Genomic DNA, 26,143 nt, shown 5'->3' on the forward strand with positions numbered 1-26,143 from the left:
CTGTCAGGAAAGAGGTGCACTGCCATTGCTATATTTAAAGCAGACCTGAACTCAGAACTTCCTCTCTGCTCTAAAAGACAAGCAACAGCATAATAACCTTTAAAGAAAACTTTCTTTGTTACAGCTGACACAAAACCTGCAATAAATTGCAGTGTCTACTTCCTGCTTTCATGCAAGCAGACTTAGGGTTAACATCCTGTGTTTACAGATTAGCTGCTCTGCTGTGACAGGAGATTCCTGAACTGATGCAGCTGAGAGATCAAATTACAGTTGTGATTAGTGACAGATGGGGGGGCGGGATTAGACAGGCTAAACTCTCTAAATGCACACAGGGTGCATTTCTCTCTGTTTTCCTTCTGTCCCGTGCAAGAGTTCAGGTCCACTTTAAGTGACATGCTCTGGAGCTTTTACTGTTGTCTTGCATTCATTGGCCAGCAAGTCACTCGTCTGTATCAAGCATAAAGACTGAAGATTGTACCCATGATTGTATGCTTGTTCCCTGGCAGGCCCATGAATTTTCCTGATCAATTTGACCGGATGGCGGGGCACAAGTGGTTAAAGCCCTTTGCAGAATGACAATTAGGCCGGGTACATCGAGGCGCCCTCCCACCTGTCTGGCTTTTGTGCTGTATAATAAGGCGGCCCTCGCGCGGTTGCGTTTGAATCTTACCGCTGCGGCGGAACGTTTCCTTCTGCTGTTGATCGCAAGGTGCTTTCTTCTTCCATCTTGTTACATGTCAAAGTCGGATAATTGTTTAGCTGCTCAGATCCGCTGCTGATGGGCTCGGGCCGCACGCCAGGGCCGGTGGGCCGCAGAAAAAATGTGCTGTTTATTTGTTTTGCTGCGCGGTTCCCACCCTCTTTAGCGCTGAAGATGGACCCCCTGATCCTTTGATGAATTTCTAGGACAATGGCGACCGCCTCTAGTGGGCTAGTTCCCACGGATACCACCGCCTTGGTGTCAGAATGCTTTTTGGAGAGCAGAGTCGCCTCTCTCTCTCTCTCTCTCTCTCTCTCTCTCTCTCTCCAGCCATGAGGGGCTCCCCGCAGCTAGCAGATGCTCCGGGCCCCCCTTCCTCCGTATCCCCCCCTACCACCACCACCATTGTCCTGCAATCAATGCAGCGTTGACAATGACTCTCACTCAAGTCTGCAGCGGGACGGGCCTTTATTTTACTACCCGCGACAAGTTGGGTCAAGAGTTTCTATTGACCCCCATCAATCTGCTCTGGGAAAGAGGCGCTCTTCAGCTCGGTGGGAGGCAAGTTATCCGCAGGGCCTCCATCTTGGCCAGCTTCCTGAAAGTGGTGATTATCACTCATGTCTTCCTGGCTGGACGTGCCTCTGTCTCGTATCCAGATCACGTTATATCCCCCCAAAAATAAGGTTGTTTGAGCTTCCGTGACTCCGACAATTTTGTCAAAAGTAAAAGAAGCTCCTACCTACAGGAAAAAAATTGGAAGTCGTCACTCACACTAATAAAGTTTATTTAAACACAAAATGGTGTCCGGTTAAGGCAACCTTATATGTACTTGGAAATTTAATAGACAGTAACATTGAAGAATCTTAGGGCTCATTTACACTGAGTGAGTTGCAGTGCTTATTATTTACAATATTCCTTTATAGATTATTTAGCCAGTGTTTGCCCATTGTGAAATCTTTCCTCGCCCAGATTTACATTCTGAAATGTATCACAGGTGGTGACACCTTTAGCTCTGCCAGGTGATCTGTATGGAATGTTCGTTACTGAGAGTTCTATGCCCAGAGGGAGATATTGCTTGCTGGGCAATTGGAAAAAACTGTTATTTCCCACAATGCAACGAGATTCACAGACAGCAAACTGTCAGACCAAGGTCATGACATCACACTGTGGGAGGGGTTTCACCACAATATCAGCCATACAGACCCCCCTGATGATCTATTTGAGAAAAGGAAAAGATTTCTCATGGGAAAGGGGGTATCAGCTACTGATTGGGATGAAGTTCAATTCTTGGTTAAAGTTCCTCTTTAAACGACGTTGTCCACAGACACCGATATTTACCCGTCTTCGTCATTTAGCTACATTTTTTGTTACAATGGTTGTCGGAAACGCAAGAAAATCGGTCCTTCTTTGGGTTTGAATTTAGGTGTGTAAAAAGCTTAAACTGTCTTGAAACTCTCCTATGTGTGATTTTTCACCCCCCTTCCTCCCCTCTCTTCCTCCCCTTTAGCATCACCCCTCAGAATTCCTCCCTGCAGAGCTCCCTTTGTCTCCCATCCTTGGCTGCAGGCTGACAACATTGTTTACTTTAAGGACTAAACACTTGAGCCTTTAAATCCTCAGTGTGACTCCACTTCTCCACCTTCTCCTGGTCTTCAGAGGGATGCTGGTGGGGGGTGGAGGTTGTAATCCTGTGTTCCTCTCCTCTGATCTATCCTGGAATCACCACTTGTCCTTCCTCCCTCTGACCTGACCTCCAGAGTGGGGGGGATGGGGGGCTGTCCACTGATCCCTCCAGCTGTGGACAGGTGACTTTGTACCCATATGGATGACACAAGAGTAAAGAGGATTTAAGGTTCTTTGAGACAAATGAGACAAGTGGTGACAGCCAGTTGTCTCAACTGAATTATTTTCCACCCTTCGATGGTCCTGAGAAGCACCCACCAACAGGGGGAGCACCGCCGCAGGGGGAATAGTGTAACTCTGAAAACCTTTATTATTTTTATTATTTTATAGCGCAATTCTGAGTATTGTTTCTCCAGGATAAGCGAGTGCCCTCCTTTCCACAAACCAGTCACATGACTCTTTTGTTGGGGGGGGGGGGGGGGGTTAAGGTTAGGCATTAGGAAGGGGGTTTGCATTGGGGGGGATGGTTGAGGTTAGGTGTCAGCAAGGGGGGATTTAATTCCATTTATGTGCCTGATCGATTCCTTGTAATCGGAAGGTTGATCGCTCACTAAAAATGTATTGTATGCATAGTGAATGGACACCTTAAAGGGGCACTATGGCGAAAAATTGTAACATTTAAAATATGTGCCTACATGGCCTACCACCCCTCACAATTGCTCTAAACCCACAGCTGAACTCTGGTCCCCTACCTTTCGTGACCTCACCTCTCCCTCTAGATTGTAAGCCTTTGGGCAGGGTCCTCCTCCTTTTGTGTCCTACCTGATCATGCACCTCCATTACTGTGCACCCATGCTAGGCACTTGAGTGAACCTAACTTGCCTAATCTCCATGCTCCATCCAGTGACTGAGCATTACCTTGTACTCATACTGTGCTGTGTGATCTGGTTTTCTTGTATTCCTGTATTGTCATATTGCTGTTTGTCACCCCTAAATATTGTCTGTAACCTAAACTAATGTCCAGCGCTGCGTAATATGTTGGCGCTTTATAAATACAATTAATAATAATAATAACATAGACGAATAAGAAGAAGAACATTTTTTCCAGAGTAAAATGAGCCATAAATTACTTTTCTTCTATGTTGCTGTCACTTATAATAGGTAGTAGAAATCTGACAGAAGTGACAGGTTTTGGATTAGTCCATCTCTTCATAGGGGATTCTCAGCAAGACTTTTATTCTTTATAAAGAAATTCCCTAAAAAGGATTTAAACAATGATGCTGGCCCGCTTCCCTGCTCGCTACAGTTTTTTGGCAGTTGGAAAGAGCAACTGCCATTCACTAAGTGCTTTTGAAAATAAATAAATCCCTGAGAAACCCCCATGAAGAGATGGACTAGTCCAAAACCTGTTGCTTCTGTCAGAATTCTACTACCTACTGTAAGTGACAGCAACACAGGAGAAAATTAATGTATGGCTCATTTTACTCTGTAAAAAACATACTTCTTATTTGTCTATGTTGGCACATATTTTACATTTTACAATTTTTCACCATAGTGCCCCTTTAAGCATAGACGAGGAACCTTGATTGCAACACTTACAGCAAGTGCTCCTATTTTATAATGACTACATTGAATCATTTAGAATTTTTATCTTCATAGAACTGTCTGCGTTCTCCCTTGGTTCCGTTACAGCGGCGGGAATGGGTGCAAAGCATTCTTGGCCCGGTCAGCACGCAGGTGGTGGTGAATGCCGATGACATAGCCGTACAGCTGTACTTTATGGGGCAATATATACCCCTCATTCTGCAGAGCTATGGGCTGCTTTCCCTCGCCAGGTCCACCATAAACGGGGAGATGTTATTGAATGATCTCCTCTAACCCGTCTCCACCGGTGACCGATGATCCCGACTCTGCCGCGTGATATCTAACGATCTCTTCTACGCTCGGCGGATCGTCCAGTTGTCTCGCTCGGATTTTTATAAGCGGTAGAATTATTCTATTCTCTTGGCCTCGGCTGGATGGGAACTTTGCATCTGCTTCTGGTTTGCGATGAGATTCTTCCCCGGCCAGCAAATTAATGTGAAAGCCTTGTAAAAACTCCCGGCATTGTCTGGCGAGTATATTATATACTTGTCATAAAAGCCAGACAGACTTCTGGGAGCGCTAAAGCAGCGAATCCCCGCACCCCATCCCATCAATATTTTTACGGCCCTGCGAAGGGTCCTCTGGGGGCTGGCGGCTTGGCATCTTTAGACTCGTGCTGGACAGGCCAAGTCGTGTCTTCTTACGGTATGTGCTCTGGCAGGTCTGAGGAAGTAGAAAGTCTATAGTAGTTATAGTTTGCTCAGAAAATCAGTAAAGGCCCCAGCTAACCCCCCCACCCCAAGCGGTGAAACTGGTCGGACCGGCTGGCGGTTGCTGCGTCGCTCCTCAGCGGGCCTCCTGTGAGGTGACGGAATCCACACCTGGCCGACCTGTTCCGTTCCCTGTGCTGCAGGTGAAAGGTCCCACATTCTGGGCCGCAGTTATGCCTCTGTGCAGTGAAGGGGTTATTCTGCATGGCCCAATTTTTTTTTTTTCAACAGGCATCTCCACAGTTTCCATTAAATGTTTAATAAGCTGGCCAGCCACCCGTAAAAACAGCACATAAAGACATCCAGACAACAGAGGCTTCTGTGATTTCCAGGGAGCACTCGCTGTGAGCCCATCCGATCTCAGCTATGGAGGGTCCGCAGTGGTCATGGGGGGGGGGGGGGGGGCTCTGCTGTGACTTCTCAGGTCAAGAGACAGAAGGTTCTGCCCAAAGTCTAAAGAGACTTCCTACACTTGTAATGGTCTGTCCATTCCCTGTCCTCTATGAAGTTATATTGAATGAGGTATAAACACACAAGGGCTGATTTATAAAGTTTTTGTTGTTTTTGAATTATCTTAACTTATTAACTCACAACTTATCTCTCCTTATCTAACTTAACTCATGATTTAGCTCTCTGTTTATCTGAAGAATTGTCTATCCTTGTTTGTTTTCTCCTTACAATTTGATCTTATTTCCGCTAGCCGCAAATTGCGTTCGTTTTCTGAACGCAATTTCGGATGCAGAATCCCAACCTATTGAAATCAATAGGCTGCATCCAAAATCACATGCAACCAAAAAAAAAACCACCTCGGGCCGCAGTTTTCCGCAGGCCACATCCATATCCCTATAGCCTTGCATGGCTATAGGACCCATATGCAATTCACTTTTTCTCCTGAGTTTTCTCCAAGGTGACATTTTTAAGCCTCTCAATACAATGCTTTTTAAGCCACCAGAAAGCAAGAAAATGCTCAAAATAATTTTGATGTTACTTTTCCACCAACCTTTCAGTTAAAAAGGGCTGGAAAGCTATTTTTAATAGAATATATAGGAGAAGTCTTAGGAGAAAACGTTAATTGCATAAGGGCCATTGAGTCTTCTAGGCATCACTTGTTTTCTCTGTTTTTCTCTCTGTCCTCTATGAAGTTATATTGAACGTGGAATAAACTCACGGAGTCCTCTAGGCCGCACTTGTCATCTTTCTTGTGTAAAAATGAGCTTTGGAAAAGGAAACGACTTCTATTACGAGATTAACCCTTTGTGCACCTCTTACTCTTCTACAGCCTGCAAGCCCGGGTACTTCAAAGCAGACATCTCTGATGGTCCCTGCCTGTCCTGCCCCGCTCACACTGAGCTCTCCTCTGAAGGTGCCACCTCCTGCCCGTGTGAAGATGGCTTCTTCCGTGCCACCGTAGACCCCATCTCCTCCCCGTGCACCAGTAAGTTGGGGCAAGCTGCACCTGAATTCAGTAAGTGTTTGACTCTCTAGATTGGGAAAACTAAAGTGTTGCCTTGTGTTCTAGGCTCCCCCTCAGCTCCTCGCAACCTGTCTGCGGTGGGCTCAGGATCTAGGGTCATGCTGCACTGGTTACCCCCCAGTAACACGGGAGGGCGCGATGACATCATCTACGTGGTCAGCTGTGAACAGTGCCTTCATGATCAGACAGAATGCCAACCCTGTGATGCCAGCATCCGTTACTCGGAGAACCGGCTTCTCCTGAAGGGCACCAGCCTGACCGTCAGTGACCTGGAACCTCACCTCAACTACACCTTCACCGTGGAGGCGCGCAACGGAGTGTCCACCGTCAGATCCGGCCGCAGCGTTGCTGTCCTGCGTGTCAGCGTGAATCAGACCGGTAAGCGGCATTGTGTGCCTTCATACGCTCTCATGTCTCGTGGTGTCTAGAAGTCTTCTGACTTCCGATCTCTTTCAGAACCCCCAAAAGTGACAAACATCAACCTGGAGTCTAAAACTGCGACAACCCTCACTCTTTCGTGGTTGGCTGCGCCGCGACAGAGGAGTCGGGCCTTGAAATACGAAGTGGCCTACAACAAAAAGGTAGGTTGTGTATTAAGTGGTCAACCGCATTGTCAGCAGTCACCCATGTTTGCCAAAATCCCAGATGAAATACTTCAAAAGTTTTGATCTTCTCATGGGGAATCTTCCTCTAAGTGTCATTGAGCAGTATTGGGATGCAGGAGGGGCAGGCCCAGGCTTGACTCTTGGTCAGTGGTCAGATCTCTCCCAGGCGTCATTGAGCAATATTGGGGTGCAATATTGGGGTGAATCTTGGTCAGACTTTTTCCACGTGTCATTGAGCAATATTGGGGTGCAGGATGGGCAGGACCTGGCTTGATTCTTGAACTGACATGTGACATGATGAGATAGACATGTGTACGTACAGTGCCTAGCACACAAATAACTATGCTGTGTTCTTTTTTTTATTTCTCTGCCTGAAAGAGTTAAATATCAGGTATGCAAGTGGCTGACTCAGTCCTGACTCAGACAGGAAGTGACTACAGTGTGACCCTCACTGATAAGAAATTCCCCTTTTTTTACCTCTTTCTTGCTCTCAGAAGACATTTTCTGCTAGGAAAGTGTTTTATAGTTGGAATTTCTTATCAGTGAGGGTCACACTGTAGTTACTTCCTGTCTGAGTCAGGACTGAGTCAGCCACTTGCATACCTGATATTTAACTCTTTCAGGCAGAGAAAGAAAAAAAGGAACACAGCATAGTTATTTGTGTGCTAGCCACTGTACATACACATGTCTATCTCATCATGTCACATGTCAGTTCGGGTATCCTTTAAGGTGGCCACACACAATACGATATAATGATCCGATTTTACGGCTATACAATAAATATGATTGGATCTCCCGAAAAATTGAAACCTTTTTTTTTTATAATTAGACTGAAAAATCCAATAAAAAAATTCAATTTTTCAAAAGATTGTATGGTGTTTGTTAGATTGTCTGTCTGTTTATTAATATACACACCCTAGAAATTTTCTCAGAGTTTTCAATCATTTGTATCATAATTGGGGAAAATTTAACGTGTGTGGTGTATTCATATTTTTAAAATGTTAAAATCGGTCAGAAAAATTGATTACAATTCTTGAATTGAACAGATATTTAAAAAAAATTGTATGGTGTGTGGCCAGCCACCTTTAATCCTGACTATGCTGGGAATACACGGTTCGTTTTTGAGGCAGATAGATGGTTAGATAGACAATTTCCGACATGTCCGATCTCCCGTTCGATCGTTTTGCGGCTCGATTCCTGATAGAAGTGAATGGAAAAAGATAAGAAAAACGAGCGGAAGATAAGAGACTGCAGAATCGAGCGGCAAAAACGATCAAGCGGAGAATTGAGCCGCAGAAACGAAACGTGTATTCCCAGCATGAAATAACCTGACTGGCAGATCCAAAGATTCTAAAGCACCCGCCCCACAAAACAATAGACTCTGCCCAGGAGAAGCGGTTTATCTTTAACTTTGGTAGGCGCTTTCAAACTGAGTGTGAGACGCACAATATTTTCAAGGACTCGTAAGCAGCTTAAAGTGACTTTTCAAAGTAAGTGTGGGAAAGCTGCAGTTAATAAAATGAGTAACTGGTAATCCTTTAACGCCTTGTTGGATTCTCTGCTAGTCTGTTCTACCTGATACACACGATGAGATTTTCTGGCAGATTTACTGTCAGATTATTTCCAACATGTCTGATCGGATTTCCGATTGATTTTCCATGGATGTGAACGGAAAATCGTTCAGATAATCGATCAGAAATCAGATCAGACATGTTGGAAATAATCCATTGGGCAGTAAATCTGCCAGAAAATCTCGTGTGTATCAAGCACTGAAGCCTCTGGAGTTACTGGTCACCTGAAGAAAGTACAGATCACACGGAGGTAACTGCATGTCAAAAAGCAAGGATACAATGTGGTCACAATATGTGGGAAACAGGTTCTCATTATTTTGTTTTTTTTTCAGAATGATGAGAACAGTTACTCCGTTCTGCGTTGTGATGGCAACAGTGTGATCATCGACAACCTGTCACCGGACACCGTCTACGTGGTACGAGTTCAGGCCCAGACGCTGGACGGTGCTGGGACCTACAGCATGGAATACGAATACCGCACCCTTCCTGCAGGTGAGGGGCTGGTCGGAGAATACCTGGAGGTGGGGGGGGGGGGGGGGCAAAGGTGGAGGTGAGGGTGTGGCAGGAGGGGGGGATACTTGGAGGGGGGGGGGGGAAGTAAGGGGCTGGCCAGGGGGATGCTCTGGGAATGGGGGTGGGGGGCAGAGGTGATGAGAGTTTGGCTGGGGGGTGCAGGTGGAAGTGAGGGGATTAACAGGGAGCTACTCGGAGGTGAGGGTGTCGCTGAGGGGATACTTGGGGGGAGAAGGGATCGATCAACTCACCCCCAGCGATGGCCGGCCAGCTGGTGGTGGGAATTACTCAGTGGCCTCAGTAGTGTTGTTGGGTTGAAGGCCAGCTGGTGGTAGGATTTGCTCAGTGGCCTCAATAAGGCCGTAGTGTCATTAGGTTGAAGGCCAGCTGGTGGTGAGATTCACTCAGTGGCCTCAGTACAGCCATAGTGTCGTGTTGAAGGCCAGCTGGTGGTGGGAATCGCTCAGTGGCCTCAGTAAAGCCGTAGTGTCCTTGGGTTGAATGCTAGCTGGTGGTGAGAATCACTCAGTGGCCTCAGTACAGCCATAGTGTCGTGTTGAAGGCCCGCTAGTGGTGAGAATCACTCAGTGGCCTCAGTACAGCCATAGTGTGGTGTTGAAGGCCATCTGGTGGTGGGTATCGCTCAGTGGCCTCAGTAAAGCCGTAGTGTCATTGGGTTGAAGGCCAGCTGGTAGTGAGAATCGCTCAGTGGCCTCAGTATAGCCGTAGTGTTGTTGGGTTGAAGGCCAGCTGGTGGTTGGCCTCAGTACAGCCTCAGTAAGGCCATAGTATCGTTGGTATCGTTGGGATGAAGGCCAGCTGGTGGTGGGAATCGCTCAGTGGCTTGAGTAAAGCCGTAGTATTGTTGGGTTGAAGGCCAGCTGGTGGTAGGAAGTGCTCAGTGGCCTCAGTAAGGCCATAGTATCGTTGGGTTGAAGGCCGGCTGGTGGTAGGAATTGCTCAGTGGCCTCAGTAAAGCCGTAGTGTCATACGCTGTCCTTATATACATACAGGAGAAAAGTAACAAGAGCAGCAAAACTCTGTGAGGTCTTCAATATTTCTCTTTGTCTCTTTTTGCGGCAGACCCTGAAGGGGCGAATAAGGCGGCCATCTTCGGAGGAGCGGCAGCTGGCGTAATCTTCATAATTGGGGTGATATGCCTTGCCCTGTTTCTACATCGAAGGTGAGAACTAGGCCCCCATCCCACGAGAATTATACGGTACTGTGGGTTTGTTTTGGTGTTTAATTAACCCTCTGTTTTTCTGTCATTACCAGCAGAAGAAACGGCCGCTCACGACAGTCCTCGGAGGACGTATACTTCACTAAATCCGGTAAGAGAATGTGACGTGAAGCCGGTGCCAGTCTATTTGTGCAGTGTGCCAGACATACCCACACCTGACACCGAGGCTGCTGTGTGGTCAGAGAGCCTCCTCTCCATTACCCTATTCTACTTGTGCAGCTCTCGGGCACAGCTTACCTGTGGAGGAGCTTCTCGACCAGCTAATGTCAAATAATTCCCTTTTAAGTATCTGGTCAGGAGCTCTCCGACCAGCCGATTCCTTCACCAGAGACCCCCAGTGTAATTTTTTCTGGAAACTCTGCCTGTGCTTCCTCATGGTCTAACAGCATACTGGCATCCAGCTAAGCAACAAGTTCCATCCACATAATCCCCCCCCCTCCCCCAGAGTATTCTAGGAGACCAGGTATTATTTCTACTGGCATCTGAACTCTCAGTAAACAAACATTCTTCAGAGCTGCACACGACAGGACTGAAGACATTGCCACCTGTGATAAATGTCAGAATGTAAATCAGGGCGAGGAGAGATTTTACAATGGGCAAACACTGACTAAATAATCTATAGATGAACACAGTAGAATCCCTTTATAGTAAACTCCGAGGGACCGAGCCAATTAGTTTACTATATCAGAAGTTTACTACGGTAGCAATCATTATACATTGTATATTCATGCAGGTGCATGGTCGGGACCTGGGGACTGAGTTTACTATTGCCAGAGGTTTACTATATCAGAGTTTACTATAACAAGATTCTACTGTATTGTAAAAAATAAGAAATTTCATTCATTACTTTTTTTTCACTACAGTTCCTCATTAAGGTTCCAGTTTAGATGTACTGATAGGGGGTGTGGAATTATTGTTGGACCGAGGATTAGGTCATAGAGGGCTATGGTGACAGTTAGGGGGTTGGGTTGGGTGGTTGAAGTCACTATTAGTCAGTATTAGATTTCAAAATGTTCTATCACTAAACTTACCAGGGCTGTGGAGTCGGAAGTTTTAATAAAATGAGGAGTCTGAGTCGGATGATTTTTAAACCAAATCCATAGCTTTTGTAAAAATTAGACTAAGGAATCGGAGTCGTGGAGTCTGAGAAATTTTGGGTACCTGGAGTCGGTGGTTTCATAAACTGAGGAGTCGGAGTCGGAAGATTTATGTATGGACTCCACAGCCCTGAAACTTATCATACCCTGCTATCCTCCGAGCCTAGTAAATTTAGTTCCTATGCTGATGCTCCAGCGCTAAGGGGCTCCAACGCTAAGGTGGAAAACACTGATGACCTACGCTGCATTGCTGGTAGTTATAGTTGAAGTTTTGCCTGTCCATCATGTCTTATCTGGATTCCTCTTCCTATCTTTGCAGAAATGAAGCCACTGAAGACTTATGTGGACCCCCACACCTATGAAGACCCCAACAAGGCTGTACTCAAGTTTACTACGGAGATCCCACCCAATGCCGTCACCCGGCAGAAAGTGATTGGAGCAGGTGAGAGCCTAGTTCTGTATGGAAGCCTTAGTTTCACATTCTGGGGCAAGGAGTCCTTTTTGGGAAGTAATTGGATATGTCCTGATTCCAGGATGGACTCTCCCAATTTCTGATTTATTATTAAATGATGTCCACTCCTTCCTACAATGGGTGATTTTGCATTCCTTCCCGTATTATTGAATAACTACTCACGGTTTTAGTTATCCATGACCATTAAGGTTCTGTAGAGAGCATCTCTATCTTCTTGTATCACAAGTCTGTTCCTCACTGACAGGACTTATATTCCTCTTTCAGGAGAGTTTGGTGAAGTCTATAAGGGGATCCTCAAACTTCCAGGAAGGCAGGAGATTCCAGTCGCCATTAAAACACTGAAAGCTGGCTACACGGAGAAGCAGCGTACGGATTTCCTGAGTGAAGCCAGCATCATGGGCCAGTTCTGTCACTACAACATCATCCGTCTGGAAGGCGTCGTCTCCAAATGTAAGTCCAAGATGACTTCTCATTTCTCGTGCATGTTTGGTTGACCTTCGGCAGCCACTGACATTGGTTCCTTTCTCCGTGCAGATAAACCAATGATGATTGTCACAGAACACATGGAAAACGGGGCCCTGGACAAGTTTCTGAAGGTGAAAACTTTGACTTTTCTATACACCTTAAATATGTGACATACATTTGAGTATTTTATGCTTAGTTTTCAGTTAAGACATGGCCATACCAGTTTATAGGGGGAAGGAAATGGAAATACTTGGGGGGAGGGGGCATGGCAACAATTGTTGTTGGTGACATGGTCATACTTGCTCTGGAGGGTACATGAGCATACTTGCGTCCTGTGTTGACTTGAGTATTTACAGGTCAAATGTTAGACATAGCAGTTATCTGGATTGAAAAAAAGACTTGTGCCAATCAAGTTCAACCAGAAATATTAATATAAGCTACAACACTAGCCTGCATCCCCACGTATGTAAGTTGACCCAGAGGAAGGCAAAAAACCCTTTTCACAAAGCTTGTCCCAATTGGCCTCTAGAGGGAAAAAAAGTTCCTTCCCAACTCCAGATAGAAATCAAATAAAATCCCTGGATTAACACTGCCAGGAATTCCATAGTAATTATAGCCATTGTTTTCTTTCAACATAAGGAAAGCATCTATGCACCCCTTATAAACAAAGTCAACTCCATTTGAGCATGCCTGAGCATGCTCAAATGGAGTTGACTTTGTTTATAAGGGGTGCGTAGATGCTTTCCTTATGTTGAGTTGGGTGATTGAAGTCACTATTAGTCAGTATTAGATTTCAAAATGTTCTATCACTAAACTTACCAGGGCTGTGGAGTCGGAGTCGGAGGTTTTAATAAAGTGAGGAGTCGCAGTCGGATGATTTTTAAACCAAATCCATAGCTTTTGTAAAAATTAGACTAAGGAATCGGAGTCGTGGAGTCGGAGCAATTTTGGGTACCTGGAGTCGGTGGTTTCATAAACTGAGGAGTCGGAGTCGGAAGATTTTTGTATGGACTCCACAGCCCTGAAACTTACCATACCCTGCTATCCTCAGAGCCTAGTAAATTTAGTTCCCCATGGAGGGCATCAGGGTTATTTGTGAAGATGGTTGGAGCTGCTAGTGCTATATTGAGATGTTCCTGGATGTAACGTTCTGACCGTTGCCGTCTTCTCCTTGCAGGACAACGATGGCGAATTCAGCGCCATTCAGCTGGTGGTAATGTTGCGTGGCATCGCCGCTGGCATGAAGTATCTCTCTGAGATGAACTATGTCCACCGTGATTTAGCCGCTCGGAACATTCTGGTGAACAGTCAGCTGGTCTGCAAGGTTTCCGACTTTGGTCTTTCTCGAGTCTTGGAGGACGACCCTGAAGCCACATACACGACCAGTGTTAGTATCCGTCCACGTGACCGCAGAAAGGATGTGGAGAATGTTTTGTTTGAAAAGCTTGGTGGATTCTTGTCATTCTCGTAGAAGGTTTTGTCTGTTCTGTATGGGTGGTTGAAGAATGCCGCGATGTATTTGCTGTAGAGCTAGTCACGTTGTCAATGTTCAGAAATCTGAATAATGCGTGAAAACACCAAGCCTTTTACCAACCAGTGCATTGCAGCCAGAGATATATTTTTTTAACTTAGTAGTACTTATTTCAACCTAGTATTTCAATAACTAAACTCACCGGCCCTCATATCAACACCTACAGTAACACATCACAGTGCGGAAAGGTGGAGGACTCCCATCACATGAAGTCTTCTTTATTCAGGTTTATCATAGCAGATTTGACAGATCAAGCCTGGGGATCATTAGAGAATTGTCTGACATCACACAGGGGAACCTCACTCTCTGATATCACATAGAGAATGAATGTCCAATTCGAGTGACACAGTCCATGGCCCATGCCCTTGAGGGCCATAGTCATGCCAGCATTTAGGATGAACAGACAGGTGTGACTCTTCTGGCTGTATGAATGTTCCGGGTGTGACTTCCCTGCCTGCATGCTGGTTCCAGGTGTGACTCCACTGGCTGCATGCTTGTTCCAGGTGTGACGCCACTGGTTGCATGCTTGCTCCAGATGCGACTCCGCTGGCTGCCTGCTTGTTCCATGTGAGACTCCACTGGCTGCAGGCTTTCTCCAGGTGTGACTCAACTGGCTGCATGCTTGCTCCAGGCGTGACTCCACTGGCTGCATGCTTGTTCCAGGTGTGACTCCACTGGTTGCGTGCTTGCTCCAGATGCGATTCCGCTGGCTGCGTGCTTGTTCCATGTGTTACTCCACTGTCTGCATGCTTGCTCTAGGTGTGACTCCACTGGCTGCATGCTTGTTCCAGGTGTGACTCCACTGGTTGCGTGCTTGCTCTAGGTGTGACTCCACTGGCTGCATGCTTGTTCTAGATGTGACTCCACTGGCTGCATGCTTGTTCCAGGTGTGACTCCACTGGCTGCATGCTTGCTCTAGGTGTGACTCCACTGGCTGCATGCTTGTTCCAGGTGTGACTTCACTGGTTGCGTGCTTGCTCCAGATGCGACTCCGCTGGCTGCATGCTTGTTCCATGTGTTACTCCACTGGCTGCATGCTTGCTCTAGGTGTGACTCCACTGGCTGCATGCTTGTTCCATGTGTGACTCCACTGGCTGCATGCTTACTCTAGGTGTGACTCCACTGGCTGCATGCTTGTTCCAGGTGTGACTCCGCTGGTTGCATGCTTGCTCCAGATGCGACTCCGCTGGCTGCATGCTTGTTCCATGTGAGACTCCGCTGGCTGCATGCTTGTTCCATGTGAGACTCCGCTGGCTGCATGCTTGTTCCATGTGAGACTCCGCTGGCTGCGTGCTTTCTCCAGGTGTGACTCCACTGGCTGCAGGCTTGCTCCAGGCGTTACTCCACTGGCTGCATGGTTGCTCCAGGCGTTACTCCACTGGCTGCATGGTTGCTCCATGTGTGACTCCACTGGCTGCATGGTTGCTCCAGGTATGACAGCCATGAAAGTGGCATTTTGTCACAGGGAAGATGGCATCCTCTGTTTTTCTTACTACATATTTTTATAAATCTTGTCTATTTTCCCTATGATTGGAAAGTTGAGGTTCCCATTGTTCCACACTAGGATTATTACTTGGTCATGTTAAGTTTGGTGTTTCTGTAGTCAGTATCTTGATGTCCTCCCATTCTTGTTCGCAGGGTGGGAAGATCCCGATTCGCTGGACCGCCCCTGAGGCCATTTCATACAGGAAGTTTACATCCGCCAGTGATGTGTGGAGCTATGGCATTGTCATGTGGGAGGTGATGTCCTACGGAGAACGCCCTTACTGGGAGATGTCCAATCAGGAGGTGCGTTCTGGGCTCATATCAACATGAAACGGGATTCAGTAGTTTCATCCCTTCAGCCAGCAGCTAACTCTCATCTATCTTTACAGGTCATGAAGGCCATAAATGAAGGTTTCCGTCTGCCCGCCCCTATGGAATGCCCCTCCGCCATCTACCAGCTCATGATGCAGTGTTGGCAGCAAGAACGCAACCGTCGGCCCAAGTTCACCGATATTGTCAGTATTCTGGACAAACTCACCCGAGCACCAGATTCCCTGAAGACTCTGGCTGACTTTGACCCAAGGTAAGCCCATCCTGAAGTTTTATTGACTTTATTTTAGACAGTTGAAGGTTGGTCAGATCGAGGGGCTGCTCAGTACAATCAGACTTAATATCGAGTGTGTTGGGGGAGGTGGGGTGGAGGGGCTACTTTAAAGTAAGCCTCTCACCAATGGTTTATAAAATCCCTGCCCCTTCCTTCCTCACTAAGCTGCTACCATTGGCTAATTGACACTAGACCAGTGTCCACTAATCCTGTCCCCAATATAACATGAGTGGAGATGTTGATAGTTGGCCTACATAAGCTTGTAGAGGGTTGAGTATTAAAATGGACAGTCGGCCTTTTCAGGGGTTATAAATGATGTGTCGTTATTCCATTCTTCCATCTGGAATGTGATGATGTAACTGGCTCCGCCCTCTCTCCACAGAGTCTCCATCCGTTTGCCCAGCACCAGTGGATCCGATGGGATGCCGTTCCGTAGTATCAGCGAGTGGCTGGAGTCCATCAAGATGCAGCAATACACAGAGATCTTCATGGCCTCCAAATTCAACACCATGGACAAAGTCATACTCATGAGCCCAGAGTGAGTGTCGACTTCTCTGAGATCACATGGAGAATCCGCCTTCTCTGACATCACACTGGGGACCATATTCTCTGACATCACACAGAGGACCTGCCTTCTCTGACATCACACGGGGACCACTTTCTCTGACATCACACAGGGAACCTCCTTCTCTGACATCACACAGGACCCGCCTTCTGTTCATCACACAGGGGAGCCACATTCTCTGACATCACACGGGGACCTCTTTCTCTGACATCACACGGACACCTCCATCTCTAACTTTAGGGATGATCAATGAGATGCAAATATTTCTGAGTTCATGCAGGATTATTTAAGTTTGAATGCAAATATGTGCAGCTTGAAAATGGACCAATCAATTTAAACCTTGGCGGGACTTGATTGGTCCATTTACAAGCTGCATAAATTTGCATACAAATTTACATAATCCTGCATAAACTCGGAAATACTTGCATCTCATTGATCATCACTATCTGACATTACACATGGGATCCACCTTCTCAGACATCACACAGAGGATCTGCCTTCTCTGACATCACACAGAGGATCCACCTTCTCTGACATCACACATTGAACCTTTTCTTATGCAGACTCATGCCTGTATTACTTACTGCAGTGCCTCATCCAGCTTATAAACATTTTACACAGTTATTACAGTATATGGCACATTGTAAATGTGAGTCAGGGGTTTAGCTGGGGCAGGGGCCCCTGGGTAGTAGGAGCAGCAGGTCTGTAGGTATGAAGAGATATAGCCACTGGGATCCCCATATGACAGAATAAATCAGTAGGTGATTTAACCCTCCAAATATTTAAATGGAGTGATCCTTTTTCTTGAGGCAACTTTCACACATGTCCGGCACGATTTTCCTGTGGCATGAGAGGCCACCTCAGGACAACCACACTGCACCATTTTGTATTTTATAATTTTATACACCTTGTGGCAGACTGCGCTGACAGGGTAATTTGCCTATCTCCGCCCCCCACTCAGTGACAAGCTCCCTGCTGGACAGGAAGTATGTCACTGGAAGTATGTCACCTCTGTGTCAATCAAACCACTTCTGTCACATTGTGTTGTACCGCAGGTACTGTGGCCAGTCTCATAGAGACGAATGGCCACTGCGACGAGCTGTGGCGGGGGAATGTTCCGCGATGCGAAGTGCCATGTGTGAAAGGAACCTGAAACATTCCAGATCCTGAAGTGCAAAATGGTCCATAAAAGCCAATCAGAAACAGTATTTGTTCGGACTGCTCTGCACTGATGAGCGGTGAAACCTCATTGGCTGCTTTGTGGGTCGGCCCATTGTACACATCCTCATTGGTGCTTTATTGTGATTTTGTGACTCTTTCCCCAGAAGTCTATAAGTGACCTTAACCTAAATTTTCTCTCCTCTGCAGTGAAATCAAGCAGCTGGGCATCCGGCTCCCCGGCCACCAGAAACGGATTGCATTCAGCATCATGGGGCTGAAGGAACAGGCGAACTCCATGGGCATTCCCATCTAAGGCCACCAGACCCAATGTGTCTGAAACCAGAACATAGTCCATTCGTAACTCCTAACAGTGCCACCATTTTGGAGCTACGGATTCTGACGCTCATGATTGGTGACCAAACCCTCCTCGGAAAAGCACAGGAGTGTCAGCTCTCAGGACCAGAGAGGATCTGCACACAGTGGGATATGTAGATACACCATCTCTTCTGGTGGTCCCACAAACTCTAGACAACTTGCATGAGGTCCTCCTGTGGTCAAGTCCCTCCTCCTGCTGGCTATAAACTCTAGGGGACTTGTGTGAGGTCCTTTGTGATCAGGTCCACCTTCTTCTAGTTCTACACTCTACAGGACTTGTGTGAGGTCCTTCAATAACAGTCCACCTTCTGCTGGTTCTACACTCTATAGGACTTGTGTGAGGTTCTCCTGTGGTGAAGTCCACCTCCTGATTATTCTGGCTGGGAGGATATGCAATACGAGGATGCCACGTGTGGGTACTGTGGACTGTTTGAGCTTCGTGGAGCTGCTGCAGTGTGGAAGAGATGTTTGTATGTGGTTGCATACAGCAGACATCGAGGAACCCGCTTCATGCCCTGATAGATGTGGTGAAATCTCGCCCCCCGCAGGGCATCTTTGCAGCTCCGGTTACTACGGACTGCAGTTTGATTTGCTGGACTTGAAAGCACTTTTCAATCTCTTTCAGATTTTATTGTAAAAAATAACAAACAGTAGCGTTCTGCCAGCCGGGTCCATACAGACGGCGGTCCAGCACCCCTGTACTGGCGGATGGCCGCCGCATGTAAAAATATAACTTCAGGGCATTCCTGTGAAATGACAAGGCTGGCGCTGGTTTCTTGCCTTGAAATTTCGTATGTGGTTAACCGAGGAGAAACATGCACTCCCGGGACGACTGCATTTTTCTCTCTTTCTTTGGAATGGTACAAGCCAGGCTCGCATTTCACTAACCTCAACTTACTGCTGCCAGTTTGCCGCGTCTGCCCAGCCCGATGCCTCAGTCTTCTAGCCGCCCAATCAGATGCCTTGTTTTACCTCCTTCTGTGCCCCGATTGGGAAGCTGATGGCCCCAGTTTAGAGGTGTTTTTTTCCATTATAGAGAACATTAGTTTAAATTCATTTTAAGATTTATAAACATGTGGCAGTTCATAGAGATGGTCAATGAGATGCAAATAATTTTGGAGTTGATTCTGGATTATGCAAATTTGTATGCAAATTTAGGCATCTTAAAAATGGACCAATCAAATTTTACCTCAGGAGGTTCATGTTTAAGCTGCATACAACATTTGCATAATGCTGCATCAACTTGAAAGTACTTGCATCTCATTGACCACCCCTAATCAACTCCTTCTTAGTGACTTATGCTAGGTACACACCATACAGTTTTCTGTTATATAGATGGTTTGATAGATAATTTCCGTCATGTTCGATCTTATTTTCGATCGTTTTTCTGGTCGATTTCTCATTTCTCATAGAAGTGAATGGAAATCGATTCAGAAATCGATCAACGGAAAATAGAACAGAAAATTGTATGGTGTGTACCCAGCATTACAGCTGCCTGCTCGTGCCCAAGACAGAGGGCCGTGATAGGCTGTCAGTCAGGGCGTGGCTTGCCCTGTCTCTTCTCCAGGTTGGGGAGGTGATGAGGATCTATGAGTTGCACAGCAGGTATTCTGCTGTAATATGGTCAGTCATGGCTGGAACAGTTGTCCGCTTCCCCAGCAGGGACACAGACAGCCATAAGAAACCGCTTCTATCCCCTCCCTATATGATATATCGTCCGGAGTCCCCCTTTAGCAGAGGGCGGGGAAGCTGTCGTCGGCTGGCGGTCTGATAAGTGCCTTACCCTCCAGCTTAGGCAGTTATGTATTTTTTATTTTCTAACTTATTCCTCTGTGCCTTTTTGTATTTTGGAATTGTCCTTGGCTCAGTGTTAATTCTGTACATTTGGTCCTAATTATTTATTTTTTTATATTTATTGATAGATTGTTGATGGCTGGTTATACTTTTCTGAAAAATAAACCTGCACCTAGTTTTTTAGGAGAAAATCGCCTGGTTCTCTGTTGTTCCTAAAAACGGAAGTTATGGTGTGTGTGCACATGTATGTAATATGCTTGTTTGTAATGTGCATGTATGTAATGTGTGTGCCTGCATGTATATAATCTTTTGTGTCTGTAATGTGCCTGTCTGCATGTATGTAATGTGTGTGGCAGCTTGCATATGATATGCATGTCTGCATTTATGTAATGTGTGTCTGTCTGCATGTATGTAATGTGTGTGGCAGCATGCATATAATATACATGTATATAATGTGTGTGCATGTATGTAGTGTGTGCGTGTCTCCCATGTATGTAATGTGTGTGCATGTATGTAGTGTGTGTGTGTGTCCCATGTATGCAATGTGTGTGCATGTATGTAGTGTGTGCGTGTGTGTGTGTCCCATGTATGTAATGTGTGTGCATGTATGTAGTGTGTGCGTGTCTCCCATGTATGTAATGTGTGTGCATGTATGTAGTGTGTGTGTGTGTGTCCCATGTATGTAATGTGTGTGCATGTATGTAGTGTGTGCGTCTCCCATGTATGTAATGTGTGTGCATGTATGTAGTGTGTGCGTCTCCCATGTATGTAATGTGTGTGCATGTATGTAGTGTGTGCGTGTCTCCCATGTATGTAATGTGTGTGCATGTATGTAGTGTGTGTGTGTGTCCCATGTATGTAATGTGTGTGCATGTATATAGTGTGTGCGTCTCCCATGTATGTAATGTGTGTGCATGTATGTAGTGTGTGCGTGTGTCTCCCATGGTGTGTGCATGTATGTAGTGTGTGCGTGTCTCCCATGTATGTAATGTGTGTGCATGTATGTAGTGTGTGCGTGTGTCTCCCATGTATGTAATGTGTGTGCATGTATGTAGTGTGTGCGTGTGTGTGTCCCATGTATGTAATGTGTGTGCATGTATGTAGTGTGTGCGTGTCTCCCATGTATGTAATGTGTGTGCATGTATGTAGTGTGTGCATGTATCTCCCATGTATGTAATGTGTGTGCATGTATGTAGTGTATGTGTGTCTCCATATATGTAATGTGTGTATGTTTGTAATGTGTGTCTGCATGTATGTAATGTGTGTACTGTGTGTGAACATTGTGCCTGCATATATCTGTGCATAAAGTAAATGTGTAGAAGTTGTATATTGAGCATGTGTCGGCTTGAGTGTGTACAATATGTATGTATAGTGAGTATGTACAGCATGTATACACAGTGTATAGTGCGTATGTACAGCATGTATACACAGGGTATAGTGAGTATGTACAGCATGTATACAGTGTGTATAGAGAATGTGTTACAGTAGCAGGGGCTGGATAGTGTGTAGAGGACTTTCCTCACACTCAGGGATCAGTAATGGGCTGTGTGGCCTGGCAGCGCTGGAATCCTGGATTCAGAGTTCTCAGAGAATTCTATATGTAAATATTTGTGACTCCGGATTATCTGTATGTTTCAGTCATTGACAATTATTATTATTTAGTATTTATATAGCGCTGACATCTTCCACAGCACTGCACAGAGCACATAGTCACGTCACTGACAGTCCTCAGAGGAGCTCACAATCTAATCCTACCATAGTCATAGTCTAATGTCCTACCATATTATTATTATTATGCATTTATATAGCAGTGACATCTTCTGCAGCACTTTACAGAATACATAGTCATGTCACTGACTATCTTCAGAGGAGCTCACAATCTAATCCTACCATAGTCATAGTCTAATGTCCTACCATATTATTATTATTATGCATTTATATAGCGCTGACATCTTCCACAGCACTGCACAGAGTACATAGTCATGTCACTGACTGTCCTCAGAGGAGCTCACAATCTAATCCTGCCATAGTCACATGTCTATGTATTGTGTAGTGTATGTATTGTAATCTAGGGCCGATGTAGGGGGAAGCCAATTAACGTATCTGTAGGTGTTTGGGATGTGGGAGGAAACCTGAGCACACGGAGGAAACACGATGTAAGCTGCAGACATGAAATGTGGGAGAATCTGGGGAAGTCAGCTGCCGTGTCACACAATAATCTCTGTGTTTGTCACCGGTCACTTGTAACCAGAAGAACCGGCAACATTACAAACACTGCCTGACGCGGTCTGTGTGACTCCCACAATACAATGTGAAGAATGTGTAGCAGAGCGAACGACAAGAGGGGCGGAGTCCTATCACAGGGTAGCCAACGCTCCATTCCATTATCCATAACATACAATCAATCATAGGAGGAGGATGGGGGCCACTGCTAATGGCTGCAGCAGGTGGGCAGAGCTGGGAACTCAGGTGCACAGAGATCTCACCCCTAAAGACCTTGAGAGATAGAAGAATCCAGCAGAGGGAGGGGAGCCTCTGGTAATGGGTGCAACAGGTGGGCGGAGCTGGGAACTCAGGTGCACAGAGATCTCACCAACCACCAGAGACCCTGCAAGATAGAAGAATCCAGCAAGGGGAAGGGAGGGGAGACTCATTTAATGTAGCAAGAGCGCAGAGCTGGGAACTTACGCATGCAGAGATCTCACCAACCACCAGAATCCCCAATGGCTACAAGAATTCAGCAGGGTGATTGGTAGCTCCTGGAAAAGGGTGCAGCAGGTGGGCTGAGCTGGGAACTCAAGGGCACGGAGTGACGGAGATCTCACCAATGGGGTTCCAAGGAGACAGAATACAGCAGGGGGAGGAGCCTCTGATAATGGGTGCAGCAGGTGTGCAGAGCTGGGAACTCAGGCTGGCAGAGATATCACCTCCAACATGCCAAAGGGACAGAAGAATGCAGGAAGGGGAGGAGGAGTCACTGCAAATGGGTATGGTAGGTGTGCAGAGATCTCACATTTGTACAGCATCCCTTTCAGTCCAGCTCTATACATTGCAGCGATATTCACACAGACATTCCACGGTGTTCCTAACAGAGACAATTTGTAATGAATTAGGAGTATCGCTTAACTCTTCGGCCTCCGCCACGCACAGGATTAGCACTTGTGGGCGGAGCATCCCCAGGATACAGGCGGACCTGATTGGAGAGCTGGGATGTATGAGCTGTGTGTTGTGACATCACGCATGGACTGAGCTGCATTCCTTCAATGCTAGTTTATTATTACAGCTCTGCAGAGTTCATGCCGAACCTGAAATCTCACTTCTGTCTTCAGTTCAGTTTCACTGAGAGGCCGAAACCTCCCCAGATGTCACTGTGATCTGTGGAGACTGAGACAGGCCAGACTGGGGGAAACTCAGTCGCATGAGGGGGAGGTCCTTCCTAGGATCACATGATCAGCCCTCAGGATTAAAGGTGGCCATACATTTGTCGACTTGGCAGCCAATCGACAATCAGATTCGTTAATTTATCATCGAATTGGATGAAAATCTGTGCCGCCAAGTGCATGCCCGACAGACAATGCAACCAATTTCGGCCCAAAAATTGGTCACATGAATCGGTTACCCTCGTAGTCGGTCAGGTGCGCGGTGGTAACAGCGAGCGATATCGGCATGAGGGACAAACACCCGACGCTGTGCCCCAACCCCAGTGCACTATACATTACCTGTCCATGGCCACTGCTGTCTCCAGGCCAAGGGCATAATAATAGACCCTGCAAGGGATGCAGCTGCAGGGGGGCCCAGAAGCCACAGGGGGCCCTGTGGGGAGAGACTGACAACTAAGGGCATCTAGAGAAAAAAACTTTCTGCTTTCTACACAATTGTTCTAATGACTGCATCTGCTCAGCCACTGATAAGGAATTATACAAGTAAGTTTTGCAGACAAAGATTTGTAGACACTCCCTATTCAGTGTTCAGCAGGGTCTTGTGTACAGCACTGCTTTACCCCCATCCTTTCTACTCCCCAAGTGTTGTGTACTGTAGTAATGCTGGAGGAATCTGGGCACAGAGAGAAAAAGCTTTCTATTTTCTGTTCAGATGACAGTGTTTGCTCAGTCACTGATATGGAATCATACGTTTTGTAGACAGTCCCTATTAAGGGGGGAGGGGGCCCCATCCAAAATTTTGCAGGGGGGCCCAGTGATTTCTAGTTATGCCCCTGCTTCAGGCGTTGTCCTCCAGCCACATACACGCCCCCCACGTGGTTAGCGGAGTGACGTGGGGCGTGTCTATGCGGCTGGAGGATGGTACCTGGAGACAACGGTGGACGTGGATAGGTAATGTACAGTGCACAGGGATGGGCACATTTAGCATTAGGGAGGACAGTGTCGGGCCGGAGGCGGCGGATACAGCGTCACAAGGCCGAATTCGGATCAATTTCAGCATGTAATTGATCGGGAATCAGCCTGCTGTGTATCCATCAGAGAGAGATTTGTCTCTTGGTGGAATCTTCCCATCACTAGATGTATGGTTTCCTTATAATGAAATGGGGCCACAGGCATAAATAATAGCAGTATTTGTCTACCGCTGATGGTCACCTGGCTATTTTGGTACATTTTTGTGGGTCTAGCATCCATCAGCCCCTAGACTCTCTCCAGGCCGTAGGAAACTGCCTAAGCCTGCCTTGTGGATGATCCGGCTGTGGTTTCGTTTACCCTAACAGAAAAGAATCTCCTAGCACAGTAAACCCAAGAAATCTTCAGGGGATGCCATATTGCACGAAGCAGGCTAGCTTGGAGATAGACCTCCTGATCACTGCCAATTGCTGGATCCACACCTGATGGCTGGATAGTGTACTGGTTAAGGGCTCTGCCTCTGACACAGGCAACCTGGGTTTGAATCTTGGTTCTACCTGTTCAGTAAGGCAGCACCTATTCAGTAGGAGACTTTGGGCAAGTCTCCTTAAAGCTCAACACACACCATACAATCTTGGTTGTACAGATTTACCAAATCTATGTAGTATAAGGGCCAACAGATTGAAAATACCTTGAATGATTGATTGGATAAGCTCTTATACTACATGAAAGTTGTAAGATTGTACAACCTAGATTGTATGGTGTTTGTTGAGCCTTACACTGCTACTGCCTATAGAGCTCATCCTAGTGGCTGCAGCTCTGGCGCTTTGAGTCCACCAGGAGAAAAGCGCAATATAAATGTTCTGTGTTTGTTGTTTGATCTCCAGTGCAGCGAAAATACACACAGTAAGAGCTGAGCCCAAACTACCTTCTTTGCTGGTGGTGCAGCAGACGCCAAGGTTACCTTATACAGCACAAGTGTAATGTCAGTGCGGGGTGGGGACAGGGAAGTGCAGGTAATGGGGGGAGAAGGTCGGGTGTATTGGGAATGGGGAGATTATTAGGACATGAACAGGGAAAGCATTTTGTTCAGGGTGGGGGTGGTTGTGGCAGCCTTTCCTCTGCACAACCTGTGTGAGGGCAGGTTCACACTGGGGCGATTCTTCAGTGCTTTGCAGATCCCCGGCGATCAGCAAAGCGCTGCTGCTAATGTATCCCTATGGACACATTCACACTGCAGTGTTTGCGATTCGATTAATCGCAAACGCGCTGCATGCAGCGTTTCGGGGGCAATTGCGGACATCATCGCCCAATCACAGCCCCTTCTCTGCAGAACCTGTGTGACCCCTCCCCCCTGTGACATCCCCACCAAATCACCGCCTCCCCTCTGTGCAACCTGTGTGACCGCCCTGCGCTGTGACATCACCACCCAATTTATTTATTATTTATTTATTTATTGTACTTATAAAGCGCCAACATATTACGCAGTTCTGGACATTAGTTTAGGTTACAGACAATATTTAGGGGTGACATACAGCAATATGACAATACAGGAATACAAGAAAGACCAGATCACACAACATAGTATGAGTACCAGGTAATGCTTAGTCAGTCACTGGATGGAGTATGGAGATTAGGCAAGTTAGGTTCACTCAGATGCATAGCATGGGTTCACAGTAATGGAGGTGCATGATCAGGTAGGACACAAAAGGAGGAGGACCATGCCCAAAGGATTACAATCTAGAGGGAGAGGTAAGGACACGAAAGGTAGGGGACCAGAGTTCAGCTGTGAGGGATAGTAGGCCAGAGAGAAAAGGTGAGTTTTTGAGGGCCTTCTTGAAGATGTTGAAGGAAGGGGCTGCCCTAATGGGTGGAGGTAGGGAGCTCCATAGTGTTGGAGCAGCTCTTGAGAAGTCCTGGAGGCGTGCATGGGACTGGGTGATGCAGGGGGCAGTTAGGCAAAGTTCATTGGAAGAGCGGAGTGAGCGGCTAGGTGTGTACCTCTGAGTAAGATTGGAAATGTAGGTTGGACAGGTTTTGTGGACAGATTTGTAGGTCAGACACAGTATCTTGAATCTGATTCTGGACTGGATAGGAAGCCAGTGAAGGGATTCAAGGAGGGGATCCGCCATGGTGGAGCGATGGGAGCAGTGGATAATTCT

At 46.6% G+C, this 26,143-nt stretch overlaps 1 protein-coding gene across 1 annotated transcript in view; it reads left to right on the forward strand.

The window, feature by feature from the left end:
- The window catches only part of EPHA2 (EPH receptor A2), a 56,743-nt gene extending 36,929 nt beyond the window's left edge, over window positions 1-19,814 (forward strand). The window contains exons 4-17 of the mRNA XM_068241627.1: window positions 5,960-6,115; window positions 6,200-6,532; window positions 6,611-6,735; window positions 8,663-8,822; window positions 9,927-10,026; window positions 10,119-10,174; window positions 11,500-11,622; window positions 11,917-12,102; window positions 12,187-12,248; window positions 13,295-13,504; window positions 15,287-15,436; window positions 15,523-15,716; window positions 16,120-16,275; window positions 17,671-19,814. Coding sequence (XP_068097728.1) covers window positions 5,960-6,115; window positions 6,200-6,532; window positions 6,611-6,735; window positions 8,663-8,822; window positions 9,927-10,026; window positions 10,119-10,174; window positions 11,500-11,622; window positions 11,917-12,102; window positions 12,187-12,248; window positions 13,295-13,504; window positions 15,287-15,436; window positions 15,523-15,716; window positions 16,120-16,275; window positions 17,671-17,776 — 2,117 coding nt within the window. The 3' untranslated portion in view covers window positions 17,777-19,814. The remainder of the gene's footprint in view (window positions 1-5,959; window positions 6,116-6,199; window positions 6,533-6,610; window positions 6,736-8,662; window positions 8,823-9,926; window positions 10,027-10,118; window positions 10,175-11,499; window positions 11,623-11,916; window positions 12,103-12,186; window positions 12,249-13,294; window positions 13,505-15,286; window positions 15,437-15,522; window positions 15,717-16,119; window positions 16,276-17,670) is intronic.
- Window positions 19,815-26,143: the final 6,329 nt, after the last annotated feature.

The sequence above is a fragment of the Hyperolius riggenbachi genome, chromosome 6, assembly GCF_040937935.1.
Source record: "Hyperolius riggenbachi isolate aHypRig1 chromosome 6, aHypRig1.pri, whole genome shotgun sequence".
Classification (NCBI taxonomy): Eukaryota; Metazoa; Chordata; class Amphibia; order Anura; family Hyperoliidae; genus Hyperolius; species Hyperolius riggenbachi.